This window comes from Anopheles moucheti, chromosome 3 (assembly GCF_943734755.1).
Source record: "Anopheles moucheti chromosome 3, idAnoMoucSN_F20_07, whole genome shotgun sequence".
NCBI classification, from domain to species: domain Eukaryota; kingdom Metazoa; phylum Arthropoda; class Insecta; order Diptera; family Culicidae; genus Anopheles; species Anopheles moucheti.
In genome coordinates, this window is record NC_069141.1 from 89572910 (window position 1) to 89592831 (window position 19922).

At 44.4% G+C, this 19922-nt stretch overlaps 2 protein-coding genes across 3 annotated transcripts in view; one reads left to right on the forward strand and one right to left on the reverse strand.

Annotated features, from left to right (window-relative positions):
- The window catches only part of LOC128304926 (uncharacterized), a 29410-nt gene that overhangs the window by 5980 nt on the left and 3508 nt on the right, over positions 1-19922 (reverse strand). The window lies entirely within an intron of this gene.
- LOC128304940 (lysozyme c-1-like) lies at positions 156-1507 on the forward strand. Of its 2 annotated transcripts, none has more exons than XM_053042189.1 (3): positions 156-298; positions 783-1101; positions 1171-1507. In XM_053042189.1, the coding sequence occupies exons 2-3, from the start codon at positions 804-806 to the stop codon at positions 1314-1316; spliced, it is 444 nt and encodes a 147-aa protein (XP_052898149.1). In that variant the 5' UTR covers positions 156-298; positions 783-803; the 3' UTR covers positions 1317-1507. The 2 variants fall into 2 exon arrangements, with proteins under 2 accessions (XP_052898149.1, XP_052898151.1); XM_053042191.1 differs by having other exon boundaries at positions 167-298; positions 789-1101.

Genomic DNA, 19922 nt, shown 5'->3' on the forward strand with positions numbered 1-19922 from the left:
ACTAGTGTGTCTGACGTTGTTCCACATCTCGTCACCTCCCGAAACTCCGTCCAGATTGTTCAAACACCCTCTACGCAGTGGATCCATTCGAAAGCCCCTGGGCACTGTCAAGTGTTCGCAGTGTGTACGTGCTTAACTATAAAACGCGTGTCTGCGCAGCACGGTTGGCGTAAGTAGCTCCGGTGGTACTTAGTGACAAACCGGAAATCACGCATCGTTGCGTACTCTCCGGCGAGGCCGAACGTCAACAAACCGCACGAGAATCGGAAGCCAGTGTCCAGGTTTACGTTTGATTGAAGTGAGTGTGTTTCGTGAGAGTTCTATGTACACAATTATTGTCTTATCGATGCAAACAAACAGAGCTGACAGGATTGAACAGAACTTCACCATCATTATTAAATCGAACAGAGTGCTTTGAACATTGCGTGTGCATTACGAACTGCCTTAAAAGTTGATCCAAAATACAAACGGCTCTGGATCGCAGCAACACTAGAAACGCGGAAAAGGTTAAAGCAACACAGCTGTTCGGCAGACCTGTTCGTGAAGGTCTTCCGAAGCCGGCAACGACGGCATTAAACGAGCTTTGTTTTTTACCAACGATCCAAGCAACAACTTGTGCTGTCACGGTGCTTTCCGTGCCTTTCGGCTTGTTTGCTTTTACTGAATGAATGGCGGAGAGAATTTTTAGGGAGTTTGATGGAACTTTTTTCGAACGTTTAGTGTACAATGTCTCCTCCTCGCCGCAATCTACCAACACTGCACTAATTTGCATCTTGTTCCAGAAACAGTCCACACTTGCGGCGATGGCTACAAAGCAGATCCCGTGGACTATCGTCAGTCTGTTTCTATTCTGCCTGCCAGCGGTAATTAATGCCAAGATCTACACCAAGTGTGAACTTGCCAAACAACTGACCGCAAACGGGATTAGCCGAACGTATCAGGGACACTGGGTCTGTCTGGCGATTGCTGTCAGTGGATTGGACTCTGCCAAGACTACATCGTTGCCTAATCAAAGTGCTAACTACGGCATCTTTCAAATCAACAGCAAGGAATGGTGCCGCGTGGGCTACAAAGGTGGCAAATGTAATATGAAATGTGGAGGTAACCTTAATCACTTAAGCCAGCCATAACTTGCGCTCAATATATATGCGTATGATTCTTACATTGCAGATCTAGTAACGGACAACATCACCAACGCCATCAAATGCTCTAAAATGATCCAGCAACAGAAAGGTTTCAACGAGTGGGTCATGTGGCAGAAGAAGTGTAAGGGTAAAGATCTTCCGGATATAACAAACTGTGGAGCGATCGGATAAAAGTTTACCTAGTACGAGACCTAGTAAGCGATTACAAGAACAAACGGTCGACCTTCTAGAATTTGCATACAGCGTACTTTAGCACAGACGTAGTTTACCCGCTCACATTGGAACAGATAATGTTAACCAGAAATAATCAATAAATTGGTGATAAACTCAGGATACAGGTTTTCCAACCTACAGGATGCAGATATTCATTGCTTTTTCTACATGGTTGTTTGTACAGTCGCGTGATATGATTTAAAAATAATTAAAACCGACCGATGACGGAACTATTAGGCTCATTAAAATCCCATAAAGAACCCGCAAACGGGCACCCATGTCGCCTCATTAATGCTGCTTCCCATTTGATTAATATTGGGCTTAATTTGTGTTTCCCTGTCGTACAACTTTCGTACAGCACACTGTTTTATCGCTTTACGACACACCGGTGAACTATTTGCGCTGCACGATTGATCTTCTGCCGATTTACACCATCTCGCCCAGTGTACGAACCCGGCGAATAAATGGCCAAATCTAGTCCATCCGTGGCGAGCGCTCGTTGCCGGTGGTCCACCGGTGTACGGAAAATTTGTCTTTCCCGCCTGTCCCGGCGATGGACGACAATTAAACGTTCGACGGTCGGCATGCAAATTTTCCATGCGGCCTAACAAGTCGTAAAACGTCATGCAAGCGAACCCGCCCGAATGGGAAATAAATCGTATCCGAATTGCTAAACGGGGAACGGTCTTTAAACTAATACCGGGAGTGCTTGGGAGCCGTTCGCAGGATGCAGGTTTGGGGTGGGTTTCGCGAACTTCCCATCAAACTAGAGCTGTATCGTAAAACTGTAATGTGAATTCATTTGAATACATATGAATACATTTGCGATGAACCGGGCAGGTTTTGGGCTAAGGGAAACGATGCCGTACAATGTCTGTTTTTGGCGACAAATGAAAGTAAATGCATCTTACTGATACTTGTTGGTTGTTTTGTAACCAAAGGTGAGCGTTTGATGCATCGTTCGTGACATCATGGATGTACGTGTGTGGTTGGTAGAAGTTTTACCTGAAAAATCAACGAAAATGAAGTATCAAATTTCGATGATTTCAATAAAATATTACTTTGCAAAAAAAAACTAAAGGTAGACCATATGGCATGTTTTAAGCGTAACATAGAAGAATTTAGTAGAAGTAGACAACTCAACTATCTTTCTGTCTTTACTATGGCCTACACATTTTATAGAAATTATCCATGCTATTTCTATGCGGAAAAGAAATTCTTCTTGTTATCTTAGCCTTCCTTTGCTCAGATAGATTTACCACAAAGCTTTCCAACTATGATCTGATTTAGAAGACAACATGCTAAACCACGCTGTATGACGGGAACACCCGACCGGGTTGTAAAACTGACGATCGGCACGATCACGTTTCTTTCGCCCCGCACCATCCACTGTCCACAAAACCCCATCGAGAAGTTCACATTTCCTTCCACGCTGGTCTGAGAACGTCCGAAAGTCAAAGGCGTTTATCCTCGTGGTGGTCCCGGATTATGGCCGGTTACGAAAACCATTCCGTATCATCGAGCGACAACCCACCGAGGGGCCAATTGTTCACAACCGTTACCGCTACCGATTGGTGGAATATAAAATCGCAGCTCAGAAGCCGCTCACGATCACGACCGGCTAAAAGAAAGATGTCAAAACAAATGTCATTTGTCTCCTGGAGGTGAATAGCGCTGTCGCAAAAGATTGGAATGACAAGAGAGCAGTAAAACGTAGTGAGGGGCAGGTTTGGAGCTGAAGCTTAATTTTTTTATTCTGCATCACGACATTTAAAATTAGTCACTCTTTGACTATCGAGGAAGGGGGTATAAGAAAGAGTCTTATATGAATATATTATACTATTAACACACGAGTTAAAAGCTAAGTCGATACGTCGATAGTGGGACCCAACTAAAGCATCGTTCTAAGGCTTATAATCATAATTTAAGTGTAGGGACCTCTGTTTGCTCTATTAGTCTTATCTTGTTCAAACTTTATACCACTAATCTATTCAAAGACCCAACAAAAAAGCTTCATACAGAACGGTGTGAAAATTTGTTGGTGGAATTCGTTCACAATAAACTTGTCGTCAAGCAACCAACCCGCCATCAAACAGACTAAACAACAAACTTGCATACGCCGTCGGCCAGGGACATAACACCCGGTCAGGGAGGGTTAGACATTGCACTTATTTTGTTCTTACGCTTTAGCTTACTCAAGGTTGGTTGATAAACATCCGGCGGAAAAGGTAACTCTGGAACGGAGCGGTACATACATGTTTACCAGAACGGTGCTGATCATGAAGATATTACATTTCCAACTATTTCGACATCAAATCACGTATGTGAAATGAGTGAGCTCTTATCATGTTTCCGGAACGTTGCCTAATGTAGCACGATACAGATAAACGTGTTCTGAGTCAAGCTATCTACGACACAGCTCAACACGAAAAAAGTAAATCAACATAACCTAGTTTAAATTCTAAAACGAACAGTATCAATCTATCTATTTAGAATATTTAATACGATCCAGTCTTCTCTATTTCACACCCGCAGAATACTAGAGATAATAGACCTATGCTTCAAACAACGATAAAACTATTTTATGATCTCATCATCAAACAATCGTTTCCGACCGAAAATTGAATGATTGCATTCGCCCTTTCCTCAAACATTAGTATGAAAAAAGAATTGAATGCTTTAAGGCACATGATGGAAGTTTGTTGACTCATTAGCAAGCTACCGGATATAAGTAACGAGGTCCAGTTGGCGCCAATCCATACCGTCAGTCCACAATAAGTCTTGTTGTTCCACGTGTTCCAGCAACAGAATTACCACCTTTCGTATTTGGAGTATAACGGATAGTTCGGATTCTAAAAGTGTATTCCTCGGAAAGGGGTATACCATTGTTGGAAGGTTGAGTGATATGACAAGCGATAAAACAAACTATGCAAGATATTTGATAGCCTCAGCAAGAGGAAGTAGCAATTAATTCGTCCCGTTTTAGAAACCTTCGCGAAATAATCGGTTAACGCCTAACTACGTAGCGAAATGAAACAATTGAATTCAACGTTCTTTACTTCTCGCCAAATGCGACTAGCGCTTGTAACGATTCAACCTCTTAAGGGCATCTTAAAGCCTGAAAGTAAACATTGAGCAAAACGAATGACATCAACGGCCGAACAAGCAACGAGCCCGACGTACTGCGGATGTTCGCCGACGATGAATATTGTGTCCGTTTCCTTGTTTAGCTCTTCTCTTCCTCTCTCTCTCTCTCTCTCTTACACACACACACTCATTCTATTTATTTTTCTTTTCCACTTTGCCTCACCCGCATAACCTTTGGGGTGATATTGGAAAGAACAATCCCCAAAAATGACACACAAGCACGAAGTCAGAACAACCGCCGGAGGTTCATTTCGTATGCATGAGCTAACGTTCTGACATTGGCTTCGACCTATACAAAAAAACACGCAACATTATGCTCCGCCACGGGTAATGGGAAGCACAAAAGGCATATCACGTAGTTGAGAGTATTTTTATACACTATGCCCTTTTTGTCTACCAGAAGACTAACCAATACAGCCGGAAAAAGGAAATTAAAATTGAGTAAACCTTTTATTTGAATCTATATAATCCCATCTTCGTTAAAACCTATATAAAATTGAATTGATCTCCACATTGACACATTGTCTAAGCTAGTAAGAAATTTGTTTATAAAAAAAGATCTCCTAAATCTCGATCACTAAACAACGATCTCGATCGCGTGGCGTTTTAATTTCTGTTGCACGCTTCTAGCATTTTAAACAAATTTTCACATAAAATCCACCTTCACACATTTACTGCCATGCATAAAACAGCTCTATGCTACCTTTTGCCAGTCACTATAACATTTCAAACAATTCTCTTGGACAAAACTACACATACCGAACGAAAACTTCCACCCAAAATAATCCGATGACATCGACGAAACAGTTCCTGAACCAATTTTTTTGACAAATCCGTAACGATCGGTTTCCTCCTGCACATTTCTTTCCCCGCTGGTGGATTTGAAGTAGACGACAAAAACTGCCAATCTGTCTCTGCTCTTTCAATGCTGGAGATGAATATTTATGAGCACGACACAACATTTATCGATTAATGACCACCGGCTGAACGGAATTTTTGAAAAGGCTGTTTGTTTGGACCTTTCTTCCGGATCGTGATTGGGTTTATCTTTCCTCACTAACTACCGCAGCTAAGTACATTTACTGCAGCTGTGGATTGCGACCGAACCCATGTGTTATGGGGCCTGCCCAGCTAACCCTTGCTTCATAACATAAATGTCACCAATGGTTTCTTGGAACGAATTTTCAAAAACGTTTTTTCGTCATATTTACCCGTGCATATCCGTCTAAGCACTGGTGGGCCAAAAGGGAGTCATTTTCTATCCATTATTTGATCAACTCTTAACTTGCGCATCATACCTACGCTTCTTACAGCGAAATGTCTCTCTCTTTCTATGTTGACCTGGTCGCGGACCCCAACCAGACCTTCACGTTCAAACAAATATACCGATGTAGCTCCAGTCCGTTGAAGGGACTCGTACACCAGCAGATGGCACGGTGCAGAGCAAACCTCGAGCTGTCTAGGGCTTGGGTTGTGGGCTTGTTTACCTTCCCACACCCAAACTGGGACTTCCGAGGTTCCGGAATTGCTGGGAGGTCTGAGTCGGCATAGGTGGTGTCATACCCTTGTTTACTCTACACTCTGACCTGCCGATAATGTTCCACCAAGTGGGTGGGAAACATGTTGAGCTGAGCTGCATAATTATCGTTTGTTAGAACTGCAGTTACGCAGCTGCATCATCTTTTCACAATGTGGCAAGTTATTACCACGCACACACAAACTCATCCATTGACGTCTAACACGACGACGTGGCTGGTTGCGGAGATCAACGCTCTTAAAAGTAAGGATATATTCGTCTGCTATTGCAACTACCGCAGCACACGCAAATCGAAATTTATCTTCCACAGTTTGCCTCAAAGACAGCATCATCCGGAATCGATACGGCTTGCTTCGTACAAAAGGAACAAAAATTTCTCTAGTTCGCTGGTTCAAGATCGAGCGTACGCTCATCAGTGTTATTCAATTAATAAGCTCTTTCTCCTCTTTTCTGTACAAAACAATTTATCGGCGATTGTGCCCACCATTAAGACCCACGCGAATGGTGCAAATTTTGTTGACCTCCAAGGAGCGTCGGAGCGAACATTACCGAGTCCCTAAACTTTCTACCACCACCGGGGTCTGTTTTCTGCTTTATGCTACACTTTCATGCCCGCAATTGTAATTCCCGCTGTCGCCGTTTACTTTCCAATTGCCTTCACCCTACTGCAAGGAGCTCCATCGCATTCGACAATGTCAATATATAATTCCGCGTGCATTGGGCATAGTACTCCTACGCATCGTTCCACACGCTGTGGTACGTGACAACGGGTGGCTTTTCATGAATCGAGGGCAAACCTTCGGGTAACCGCTCCACAAACGAGAGCCTCAGAGAAACCGTACTTACCGGCGATGCTGGTGAGGAAGTACACGACATCTAGGCGCCCCCGGGAAGGGCAAATCCGGAGCCTTCAAGCCTACACACAGAAAAAAAACCTTCCCTGAACAGCAGGAGACACCGATGGAGAAGACGATACGTTTGCTACATCACATGCGAAGCTGCATACAATTGATGTTATATCGGTTCGTTATGAACTCCGACAGAGCAGAGGATGTCCGCTGTACCTCCCACGGGTGTCTCGTAGTCTGGGATCGTCGGGTGCCAACCGCAGGCAGACGGGAAGGACCAATAACGACGGGCCCATCTTACAGCTTGATCGCTTTGTTGGGGTGTTAATTCCATTAGCATAAGGAAGTTGTTCTCCAGCCAACAAAGCATCATCGTCCGTAATCTCACGGCACAACGGGTCGAAAAGGGGACACGTTAGAGATGAACTAATGAATCAAACTAATCTACCGTGAGGGTTGCCACGTCACAAAAGATATAAAACATTCATAACGAGACGTGTAATTCCACACCTTTAGAACGTACCTTCCCGGCGGTCTCGACAATATCAAGGCTCCAAATCAAGACGTACAATGTAATGAGATAAAGAAAAGCTAAAAAAATGCAACCATCTATCGACCTGCAGCTGAGTGCAACGTGCAACGTGTGTAAATTGTGTGCATCGCCTGCAAACACACCGTCGGAGAATGGACGTATCGGACATTGAAAACACACGACAAACAGTAGAACGTGAAAGAAGTGTGTAAATAAAGCGCTCCCTCTTTTAGTAGAGAAAGTCTCCCTCAGCTTCCTCAGTGTGCTGTGAGAAATATCGGTGGGTGGTAGGAAATAGGAAAAAACTCAGATCGCCCTCACAGCAATATGTGAAACAAGGGGAATTTACACCTTTAAGTTGGGCTTCTTGGTGAGTAGCTTGTTTGGGTGTGCTCCCGGGCAAACGTCTTAAATATCACGTCTCGAAGATATTTAAGAGGTTGTATATCGTTGGAAGTAAACACTAAAAGTAAACAGCATATAAAACGATGGTTAACATAACACGAATGCTATAATGAATTTAATCATCGTGCAGTTCGTTAGCTACAATAGTCAGAGATAGTTTCGTCTAACGAAATGAAGAAAACTCGTACCCTCGTTCGGGACAATCGCAAACAGACACACTTTTCCGTAGGCGTCGATTAATGAAAAGCATGGTACAGAAAGGCACGATTCACATACACCACCATACGGAGCCTGTACAAGATTGAATTCGCAATCAACAATCGTTTGTCAGCCCGATCCATCAAACCAACAATACACCGAACGAAGCGCATGAAGCTGACTGGCCAAAACAGAGTCCCTACCTGCCGTGCCGGAGGACGATGCCGCGCAACATCCAGGGTCGTGGGGCGCCTACGCAAAATAAGCAAATGAATCCGCTGGCGACGGAGCAGCTTATTACCGGGGGTCTCTAACGCGCAGTAAAAAATACGCCTGCCCACAGAAGGTGCGCGCACAACAAGCACACTTCAGGCTTCAGCTAACTGGCAAACTTGTTCGACGGGTTGTGTTGACTTCACTACACGGCGATCGCGCCTCGTCATGAGATGATCACGCGGGATGTGTGGCATCGATATTTTTGAAGTCATAATTTTTCGTAATAACCATCCGAATGGACAATTTACAGCCATGATCGATCGAACGGCGGATGGGGAAGATCACCGGAGCATCGTTTGGATTTGCCGAGCCTTGCGAATCATCAAGCGCACTTTAACCCATAAGTTATTGTTAATTTATACCGCCAATTGGCAACATGCCCGATTGAGTTACCACGCGCGACGCGCCCCGTTCCGCTCCTCTACTGACCATTGTTACATGAGTCACAATAAAATAAGTTAAAATATTAATCGTACTAATAGCTTCGGTACACTTCAACACCAACCGCAAGCACACCTTTTCGGTATTTCGGTATTCGGTATTATTCGCTCTCTTGATGTCATCAGGATCGTGGAATGATGCATCTGTGTTCTGCAGGTGACATGTTGCAACAAAAAAACAAATTCGCCCAGAAGGGTAGGTTAAGCAACAAAAACTTGTCAAGAAATCAAATCACACAACGGAAAAACGACTTAAAAAAACACGCTCACACACAAACACAATAAAGCTGACAGGATAAAAACAAAGGATTTCAATCGGTCCCAAGCGACGAACCGACGGAAGTTTCCCAAAGAGGAAAAAATTACTTTTACGATAATTAGGGTTCTTGAACAAGGCAAAAAACCATGTCATCGACGTACAGCAATACTAACGATCAGGCAATCCATCTCCAGAGAGGAAACCGTTTTTCCATCGATCCTCAATTCAAAGCATAGAAGCGAAAAAAATAATGAATTGTCCCACGACATACCACCGGAAAACCAACCAAAAAAAAAAGCAAATTGTATCGGAAATTCGGGTCCAGGGGTTAGTGTCCGAAACGGCGGCACATGATACACGATACAGCCAAACGATCTGGTCGGGTTTTTGTGCGTGTGCGGTTTCGTCATCGAAAGTGATGCCGGTCTTGTGACAAACGTTCGTCAGGGACAGGGGACAGAAAGGCGCAAAAACGTATGCTTTAACGGATCAACGGATCGGAACCGAAGTGAAGAAGACACACGCTTGCCCTTTTTTGTTGTTGTCCAATGCATCGCACTGTCACGGTAGGCAAAGCTTCATTCTACATACCCTTTCGATGTGTCTTAGAACCTTTCCCCGCCAGCATAACGACCGATCACGTTTGATTGGACGTAGGGTCATCATTCAAACGGAAAATAATGTTCACACAAATTGATGGCAGACAGCTAAGGAAGTGAGCTGGAAACGCTTGCCGAAGCATTCAATGTTCCGCTTCAAATCTAAACGCTGAATGGATGGAAAATTATTATTGTGCTTTGTTAAGCAGAAAAACGACACGCCAGGACAGTAAACGGTAATGAGATGGTCCACAGGGCCTCAAACAATACACCGCACTTCCGGTATTATGAAATTCAAATGGACACTCACAAACGGATGTGTGTATGCGAAGGGTTTTGTCTATTTGATTACAACCTGTATAACGTGATCATGTTATTCGATACAGCAACGCATGCAATGCCTTTCGAGTTTACCATTACTGAATTAATCAATCTAGAATATGTTTTTTCTTATTTAACAACAGTAAAAGATTTATTGGACATTCGTCCGTTATATCTAAACTTGAACTCAAACATTCCCTTTTCTGTTGCATAAATTCCCTTTTATAGCCATTCGTTTGACATGGTAACAATTTTATTGGTACAATGTGCATATATATAAATTTTCTTCAAAAACTACATTCGCCTGTAATAATACTAAAAAAACACTCACAAACACACACATCAGCATAATGTTTCATGTGAAGCGCATAAGTTCGAAATGCGCCCTTCACCCTTTACTTGCAAGTTCGACACACGCTGGCGCGGTTCACGTAACATATCGGATTTCATTCACGCGGTAAGCCGACGCCAAAGCCGTGAGTCGGAATGACAAAAAGCCGAACGCGTGTGCGTAGGCCGGCTGAAACGCCTTTTACCATCATCTCGCTTTTGCGCTGCAACGCCAGCGAAGAGGGTAATGAATACCCTACCCCCTTGCGTCGCGCGCTGGTCAAGAGTCGGTTTTTGTTCCCTCTCGAACCAATTGGTTTCACCGTCGCAATGATCGCTTCCCTTTCGCTAGAGACTAAACGCCGCCTTTTTCCCTCGATCGGCATCGCAATAAATCAATCCGTCAAAGACACGAGGCAGTTTCGATCGCCGTGAAGAAGCGATCCTCTTCTTATGGTGGTGGCTTATTTTCCTTCAAAAAAACAGACATGATGGAAACGCACCAACCGAAGACAGTCCGTGCTGCGTGATGTGATTAATTTTTACGACTTTTCAAACACTTTCCCTCTAATAGACGTCAAGACGTGCGCGACCGTAAGATGAACTCATCTTCATCCCGTTTTGTGCTAGATAATCGCTTCAAGGACGGCAAACGGCTTTCAAGGTAGTAACAGCAAAGCAAACATGTGTGAGTAAATAGTACACCACCGGTGGGAGCCGCTTCAAGCATACAAATTCATGCTTCAGCATTACAAAACGACTAATTATGTTACCTTACTCCTGACAGGTAGCGTGGACGTGCGGACCACGACAGCAAGTAATTCGCTGATGAATGTGAGTAAGCAAACCCCATTCTCAAACCCCATTGAGATAGTAAGAGACTTTAAACACAGAGAGAAAAACCCTTCTTGTATGTTGTGTCTACTGTGTCCCAATCGTTAAAAACAGGAATCCTGAAATTTGCTTACATCATTCATATCCGGCAAACATATTCTCCTAACCTACATCTTTTCAACTCTCTGTGTGCACCTGTTGATTCAGCTGCTTCCTGAGCACACACGCGAAACATGTTTCGTTGAAACGTCGAAACAAATCCATCAAATCAATAAAAACAGTTGTTTATGAATGCTTTATGCTGATCACAAAACAGCAGATGAGCGTCTAAGTTAGCTTAATTGGTTAAAATTCATCTTCAATTCCTCAACCAACATGCATCTTGACTGATAGCAAAATAAATGCAACATTTGGTAATATAAAGCAAACATTTTGAGGTGAGCAGAAAAATGGATTCAACTTTCATCCAGTGGCAAATGCAAATGTCATCGAGCCGAGCTTTAGCGGCGATCAGATTGATCACTTGATATACAATGGAGGAAAAGTGAGTTCGCTCCAAAGGTAAGGAATTCGTGAGCCAATTGCAAGAAATTGACCACCGGACCATGTACAAACGGGACGGAACCTTCCCAACGATTGCACACGAGTCCCCAACCACAGTGACGGGACACACATTCTCGAACGGTGAGCAACACACGACGATCGTCGGTCGTGCTGATTAATTCAACGGGTATGTCGTTTCGTTCCTTGTTTGCCAAAGGGCGAAAGATTTACCTTTGCGACGATCTTGGAGAGCAAACGTCATCTCAAAGTCGCAGCCGTTTGGTTGTTCTTTGTTTCGTTGGCGCCCTTACTAACGTTCTTAGCGACTCGGAGCCGCCTTGAGGATTAAGATGGAAATGGAAAGTGGAAGGCAAAAGAAGGGTGATGATCGTCTGTTGCAGCTGGGTTGTGCCTCGTTTGTGTACAGTGAGTGATGTTTTTTTGTAGACTGATCATGGATTAATCATATCCATTCTACAATTTTCGGGGCTATTTGAGAGCTTTCCGCCGAGAGCTTTTATTTTATTATCATCACCAATTTTATTGAAATTTCAATATTATGTACGACGAAGAGTACTGTTGCCGTAAACTTACGGCCCGAACTGTACTGATCTTATTGCCATGACTTTTACCTCACGAACTGCCGACCGAGTTCTGGTACAATGAAACATCACTCAACGTTGCGTACTGTCCACTCACAAGATCACCTCTGTAAGACGCCCACTAGTCAGTGCAGACGACAATTTGATAGAATGCAGGCCGACACCGCCAACGTTGTCTGCTGCGGCAAAGCACCTGCTGCGTGCACAATCGCTCAATCTGCATCAATAAAATAAAACTAAACGAATCGAGCAATCGAGCTGTGGATGTGCACATTCAGGTTTTAAGTGTCGAACCCCTGCCATGACGCCAAAGCATAAACATCTTCCACTTCTGCAAAAAAACACATCTCAGAGCTCAAACTGCAATGCAATGTCTCGCCCGCCTGTAAAGTTGTCCTCAATTATGACGGTTGCGTTGGTGGGCTACTGATGCCAACTCTCTTGGTACATGGACACCGGCGTGTGCACATGGTGGGCAAATTAAAATGTAGCAAGCTAACGTGCGACTCCCACACACTCACCGAGTCCCGAACGGTCTTTGCGAATGTGACTGATGGTTTGTGGGCGATCAAGTTAGACCAGTTTGGCAAAATTAACATGCACAAAGCAAGCCAAAGTTTTCGCACACATTCGAATATGATGAATGGGCCCACCACTGCGGAAAGTGGAACTCAAGTAGCTTAATTGACTCCGTCGGCTATTGGGGGATGTTGCGTGTTTTAGCGGTTAATTCCAGCGCTTAGAATCATTCGCAACGTTGCCGACAAAATAATATGACATATTAACGACAACGTGCCAAAACTATACGAATGTGTGGAAAAGTTGCGGTCGGAAGGCTTTGTGTATTCTCGTAATTCCATGTTAATTAATTTGTTTACGACTTTATGCAGTAAATGCTCGTCGATAGTACCAAGGAGTTATACACATTTTTAAGTTATGGAAGTAGTATACAGCTATTACTCTAAAACACAATACCGCTTAACAAACTGTTGTGGACAATTAACAACTTGTCGGTTAGGTCATTAGCTCATTACGTAAGCAATGAGCGGCGCTCTACATATGGTAAGATATTATGCCGAAAACTGACTGAAGGTCGACTTCATCCAGTGACTTGACACACAAATATCTTGAAGAAACTTGCTTGGTTAAGCTGACTTATGAAATACTAGCAAAAAAGATGACTATTTATAGACAGTTGTTATTTCTCCTTCATGCTCCTTTCTTCTTGTAAATTTTATATCATCTTGAAGAAACAAAAAAACACACACACAAAAAGCGTTCCGACATTCGGTCAGCAACATTAGGATAACATCAATCAACTACTTGCCAACAATTTGCCAGAAGCGAGCATCACCGATAAGCGAACCTTCGAACTGGACCATCGTTATCTAATCAAACAGAATCGTTTATATTGACTCCCGTATCCCGTAGCTAAGCAAACCCATTTCCAACCGAACGCCGATCGAGCGAACCATTCAAGGTATTGAATAGCATTAACCGAGCAAAAACTCGTCCATAAAGTATCGTAAAATCCGATCCAAAAAAAGAAAACATAACAGCTTGTCTTGTGGCCACAAGGAAGGTTAAGCTACGCTGCCATCAGAAGCAGACCACCAGCGTGCATGTTCCAGTGCCATATTAATAGCGTTTACACCTCCGCGAACACGAGCTCCAAACAGTCGTCGCGAACCATTCCTGCTCTGCTGGAATTGCGTAACCTTTTTTCCTGCTACTAATACGGACAACACTGTCGCTGCTTCTTCTATCCTAATCGTTTCGTCGCCCGGCTTCTTACCGAAATACCAAAAATTATTAATGCTCGAATTTCTGTCCCGCCGATTTTCGGGATCCCAATCCGGCGAGAATCTCCCGATGTGTGATTCAAGGTGAGGCATTGAAATTCCTATCCCTTACTCGTGCGCTAAGTATTTCTACGAAATTTGCTTTTTGTTTAGCCCAAAACATTATTGCCATATAACATCGCTAAGCCGATGATGCATAAATCTACCATAAACTCGATGGTAAGAGAACAACAGAGACAACCATCTATCCAAGGATGTTCGAGATTAAAACCCATCCAGGTTGCATCTCAGTCGCTAATTTTTGCATATCGTAGCTTAAGGATCGATTAAAGACGATAATGAGTGTCATAAATTATGCTATCCACCCAACCGGACCGCTCTCTACATCCTCATTTGCATCTTAGGTGTCCCGTTTTCTTCTCACTCGTGACGCTTATCAACGAAGCCGAAAAGAAGCCCATTTTAAAGCGACAGATATTAATGACAACTGTTGCCCAAAAATGGGTACCATTACGGTCGGCGAATCGCTTGCAGGTTCATTTAAGTCACATTATTAGATCACAAATGGTAGGATCGGGATGGATAAGATGGAGTGCTAGCAAAAGCGATTCGGCATCAGTCATTCTGGCCGAGTGGCCGGGTTGATTCCATTTTTTTCTATCCGCAATGTTTTCCCAAAACCATATCCATACGTATTCAAATATTGAAGCGAGTTCCCTTACATGGACACATTGGCACATAAATTTTGCCGAAAAGATTATTCGGAACGGAACGCTTTCTACATAAAACACACTACTCAAACACACCCTCTCAAACAGGCTCCAATGTGAAAGCCATTGCCGAGAGTTTTAGGATCCGAGCTCCGAGGTGATCTCGGCGCTGGAAGATGTCTTTCATATTATGGTCATAAATATATTTCCTTCTAAACTGTAACACATAAATCTTGCCGCACTTAATGTATGCAAGGGTATGAAGGCGACACATTTTGTGTCACTAGATGGCTATAGGAACTAACCGTTATTGCCGCATTCATAAGCTGTTTTGGAAACTGGACGCGTTAAATCGGTGTCTAATGGAGAGATCTAGCTACATTGTAGACGCTAGAAAACAGGACAGACCAGTAACAAGTCACGGCCAGAATTGTAATTACTTTTTACGATCTTCCACACGTACCTCGTGTGAGCGAACGAAACTAGCGATCGCTCTGATAAGTCGCGGCGGTTTAGAGATGCTGGATCATAACGAACTGGTATTATAAATTCCCAAACAGTTAACCAGTGCGGTAGCACCACCTCAATGTTTTCGCCATAAATATAGATAATCACGAAATTTATGTTCATTTGTGCACCTTCCGAAGTCAATCTAGCAGAGGTATTATTCCTCCGTACATCGACCAACTTCCACTACTAAGTCTGTCAGCCAAAGGATTTATCCAACTCTTTACCAACATTTATCACACATTCGATCCGGCAATAGTTTTCGTGCCTATTTTTCTCTCTTTCGATCAAATATTTTACATTCAAATAAACGCTTTAGTTACCTTGGCAGGGCGTAATACGAAGGTACAGATCGTGTCACCATACTTGGTAAACAATTGGCCCCAGCGCAACCTAAGCGCTTATGCAAAGAGCATACGCATGCTGTCGTTTACGTCTCGATGCCAACCCTTTGCACCTCGAAATGCACTTCTTTCCATGAGATTACGCGTAGAGGTAGAGGAGAGATGAAAAGCAAACATCTCTAGCTAGTTTCTCCACCGTTGAGCCTCGTTCCTGAGTACCGCTTTTAAATCACAAGTCTTTCCTTACTTCATGCAACTCCCGATCCACGTCCAGTGCGGCGGTAGCGTAGTGCTCCAGAGCAAACAATTCCATCACGCACAAGCGGTAAGTTCTTTCACGAAGCTTACTATCAATCGACCGCCGTGCTATTCTTCGAGAGTGAGAGCTTCTTGCAAGTGGCCTTTAAAAGGGCCCAGTAAATCCCAAACCTCCATATACGGACTCTTAATCCACCGTACATGTCAACCGCCTTTATTTCTAGTGGGACGAAAGTGAAAAGGGTCCACAAGAGTTAGATGCAGACGTGGCGGTGCAATGCGTTACTGGTAAATGCGTCGCCCATGATGCATGTGTGATCTTATCAGTCCCAGCATCGAATGAAGAGCCATGAAAACGAATAAAAAAAAACAGCCATGGAATGGCCCAACATGGTACCCTACTCCCTAGGGAGGATAAGAACACGTAGCTGCTTCGTGGCGTTTCTGCGTTTCAGTTCGACCGAGCCAGACGGCCGATCCATGCTGGTTACACAAAATCTAGGTCCCGCGCGTTTGTTTGCTAAACACCACCCCGTCCAATGATCTCCTGTCCTGTCCGTGAGCGGTAAACAGCGGGTGGGCCGAGGAAACTTTGAGCGAAACACGCATACCACAAAACGCCAACAAACTCCACCGAGTAATCCAATGCGACAAAGCTACGGGAAGCTTGGCAAAGTACCAGCAACGCACCAAGTCACCGCACAGCTTGATCTATTGTTTGGGGAAATTTACATCCACAGCATTCAGGAATGCAGAAACGTTGTAAGTCGCCCGGCTCAAGCCACAGTTGCTATGAGTGTCTACAGTTGACTACGCGCACAACAAACTGACCCCACTCGGGTCAGCGCTAAGGTTAGAGGATGCTTCAACAAAAAAGGAAATCACCAGATTCCACACTATCACCGTGGATTGTCGTCCTCCGATGCAAAACGTGGCTTACTTTAGGGTACACATCGGGAGAGTAATGCTGAACGAGGACTACCAACTGCTAAAAGCCATCTAGCCAGTCAATCCGATTTAGACGTAAGCCCCAAAACCCTCCACGAAACTAAACCAGTTGGCTATTCGGCTGTTCCAATGCGATACACTTCGCTCCAAGTTATTAGTCGGCACTCGGTAATGATATACCGAAAACTTGAATCCACCCGCTACCAGTTCCGCCAGGCTTCCCCGGTGCGGTCCGGTAGCTCCCCGGTGTTCGTAATGTCCCGGACATCTCGAAATGCTGGCGCTTTCAAATAGACATCGCGACGGTGAACGCCTCTGACATGGCCGGAGAAACTCATGATGAAATCGTGTTTCAACTCGAGTCGCACGAGTCGCCCACGCGCTTACTGCCTCCGGTGGCTATAAATTTGTTCGCTATTCGTAGTGATCGCGCGCACCTCTTGCTCGATCCCTAAACGGCGATCACTGGGAGGTGGGACGAAGTTGTAGTCATCATCATTGCCATCATTATCACCGCTTACTGCGCGACATCCGACCATTGCAATGGCCAATGTTCAAACGGCAAGCAAATGTAGCAAAAGGAATATGTTCTTTTGCAATCGTTTGTTCTTGGCCGCTGACTCAAGGGCCCTTTGACAGTTTGTGGTGTTCAATGTGATCAAATAAATGACGGAATTATTAATTCCAGGCAAACCAGGAGAACTTTGATATTTTAACTTCAATCATTTCTCACGAGAGCCTTTAGCGTACAACCGGCGAGATTAACTACTCAACTGCAGATATTATACGATCGATTCTGTTTGTTTACCACTCCAAGCATACACCGACTGCATCATCAACCGATGCATCCGTACCTTTTATAAATGTTCCAGCATGCCACACATCAAACAGTCGACGTAGAATCTTACGCTGTCTAGACACAACATCCCGCATACCGCAAAAGTTACGATCCTCCTCGAATCGAAATGGGGGCTAACCTCACACATCTGGTATCGCTTTCGAATAGCACGGCGGACAACGCTTTGCCCACTCCCCACCCGAAAAAAGGGCGGACGAAGCAGAGCGTTCCGGTTGTAGCCGGGGTCTCGTAACTTTGTACTGTTTTATTGCGCATCGAGCCGCAAGATGCGATAGTTTACGATCGATTCCTCTTGGTGCGATCGGAGAAATGGGAAATGGACCTACCGCTATGCAGTTCCGAGCAGCAGCGGATGGAAGATTAATGTACTGCCCATGCATTTGGGTCGTGTGGAACGCATTATTGGTTAGCGTGTGTGCGTTGGCTCTGGTGTGCAATTTGATCGGTGATTTAATGTTGCTGCTCACCCGGCGTACTTGTGGCGATATTTCTTCAGTTTTAGATGTCTAAAACTCCGAACCAAAATTTCAGACCTACTTCAAAACTTTCGCATAAACTTTCCAAAAACGCTTCGATGAATACCTAGAAGCCTCACAGATGCTCCAAACTCAAAGAGCACGACGCAATCCTTATTTACAAACAATCGCTCGCAAGCAAAAGGAAACATAATTCCTTCTCCTCCCAATTACACCATTTGTCCCTTAACTTTGTTGCTTCACTCATGCTGCTCGAGCATCAAGTGTGTAATAATTGGTAACTGTTGCTGCTCCAGAACATCAGCATCGTTGTATAAAAGTGGGAGCGCCCCTTAAATGGAGAGCTACATCGGGACCGTACACCGGCATACATATGACTGGGAAACGGCCAAGATAGCAACAGCAGAAGAGTGCCGTGTCAGCATCCCAGCTCGCAAACCATCCGAACCATAGCACAGCATTTTGAATAATGTCGCCACATGCGTGTGTTTGTATAGATTTCTCATCTCCCAAAAAAACAACCCCACAGCTACGTACCGAATCAGACTACCCGTTGTGATCACCACCCCAAAGGAAGAGACCGCCACAGCTGGGTGTGGAGAGTGTTGAATTGATTCTTTTCCTTTTTTTCTGCATTTTGATTGTCACATCTCGGATCTCGCATTGACCATCGTTGGCCGCTCCTTTTCGATTTACAATGTAGTTTTAGTTTTTATTTCATCAGCTATCGGAAAAGCAGACCATCCGCTCGGGGATGGTCCCGTGTTCTGTTCCGTACATCTCGAGAGACACGTCAAGAAGCAACAACAAAACAATGACATTTGTCACGCTGTAATGGCACTGCGAACAGGCTGTTCCACTGGGAGCCTTCGTTTGGACACTCGTAACCAACAGAGAAAACCTCCTACCGAAGCTTCCTAACTGAGCGTGCTGTTTCGTGTATGTATAAATGCATACATCATCGTCTCACTCGTAGCGTGATGCCGATGGAAAAGTTATTCGAGACGGCGACGAAACATACGATCTTCGTTCCTAGAACCAGAACTCCCAGAGCAGGAATTCTTTTATGGAGATCGGCAAGAACTGTTGCCGTTGAGAAATTTGAATACAATGCACCGATCTATGTTGCGGAAAGGGCTGAGAGAGTCGCCAATGCCGGGTGACAAATTCGACCGGCGACGACGAACCAATATGCCCGCAAACTCCGTAAGAACTACGCGGAACATAACCGTGGTGTGCTGGATGGAAAATAGTTCTTGTGCGCTACGAAAACGCACAGCAAACGAGGCGCCGCTCACGCTGTTGGTTCTACTGGAAAAAGGGTAACGACTTATTTGAATAACAATAAAACCGCCAAGCGGAACGTGAACGCTCATTCAGAACGGAAATATCGCGTCCACTGGTATGCGCCGCATTAGGTTGGTGTGGTTACAGAGATCACTAGGCTAGAGCACATACACACACCCCGAAAAAAGGGGAGCAATTGCAATTAACAACAATGGATCTTTGCTGCGCTGTTGCACTCGAGCATGATTTGGAGCATGTGAAGTAGAGCTTTGCAGATGAATCTATGCTGCGCTGTGTAAACGACAAACCCTGGGCACACCCTTATTCGCTCATAATTCGACCCATTGTCTGAGGCTTGTTGCACCAGAATTAAGCATAAGCTTTTCAAACACTAGTTTCGGATTTGGTTCTGTTGAAAAGGCGATCTTCTGAATTTCCCAATAGCGATAACTTAGCATTTTGCCCTTTATTTTGACACTTTGTATCGGGATGAAACGACCGA

Bases quoted from the DNA above. Each gene is read 5' to 3' on its own strand.
- LOC128304940 (XM_053042189.1), top strand. From the start codon at position 804: ATGGCTACAAAGCAGATCCCGTGGACTATCGTCAGTCTGTTTCTATTC. The intron at 1,102-1,170 runs GTAACCTTAATC...CTTACATTGCAG, and splicing joins ATGTAATATGAAATGTGGAG to ATCTAGTAACGGACAACATC.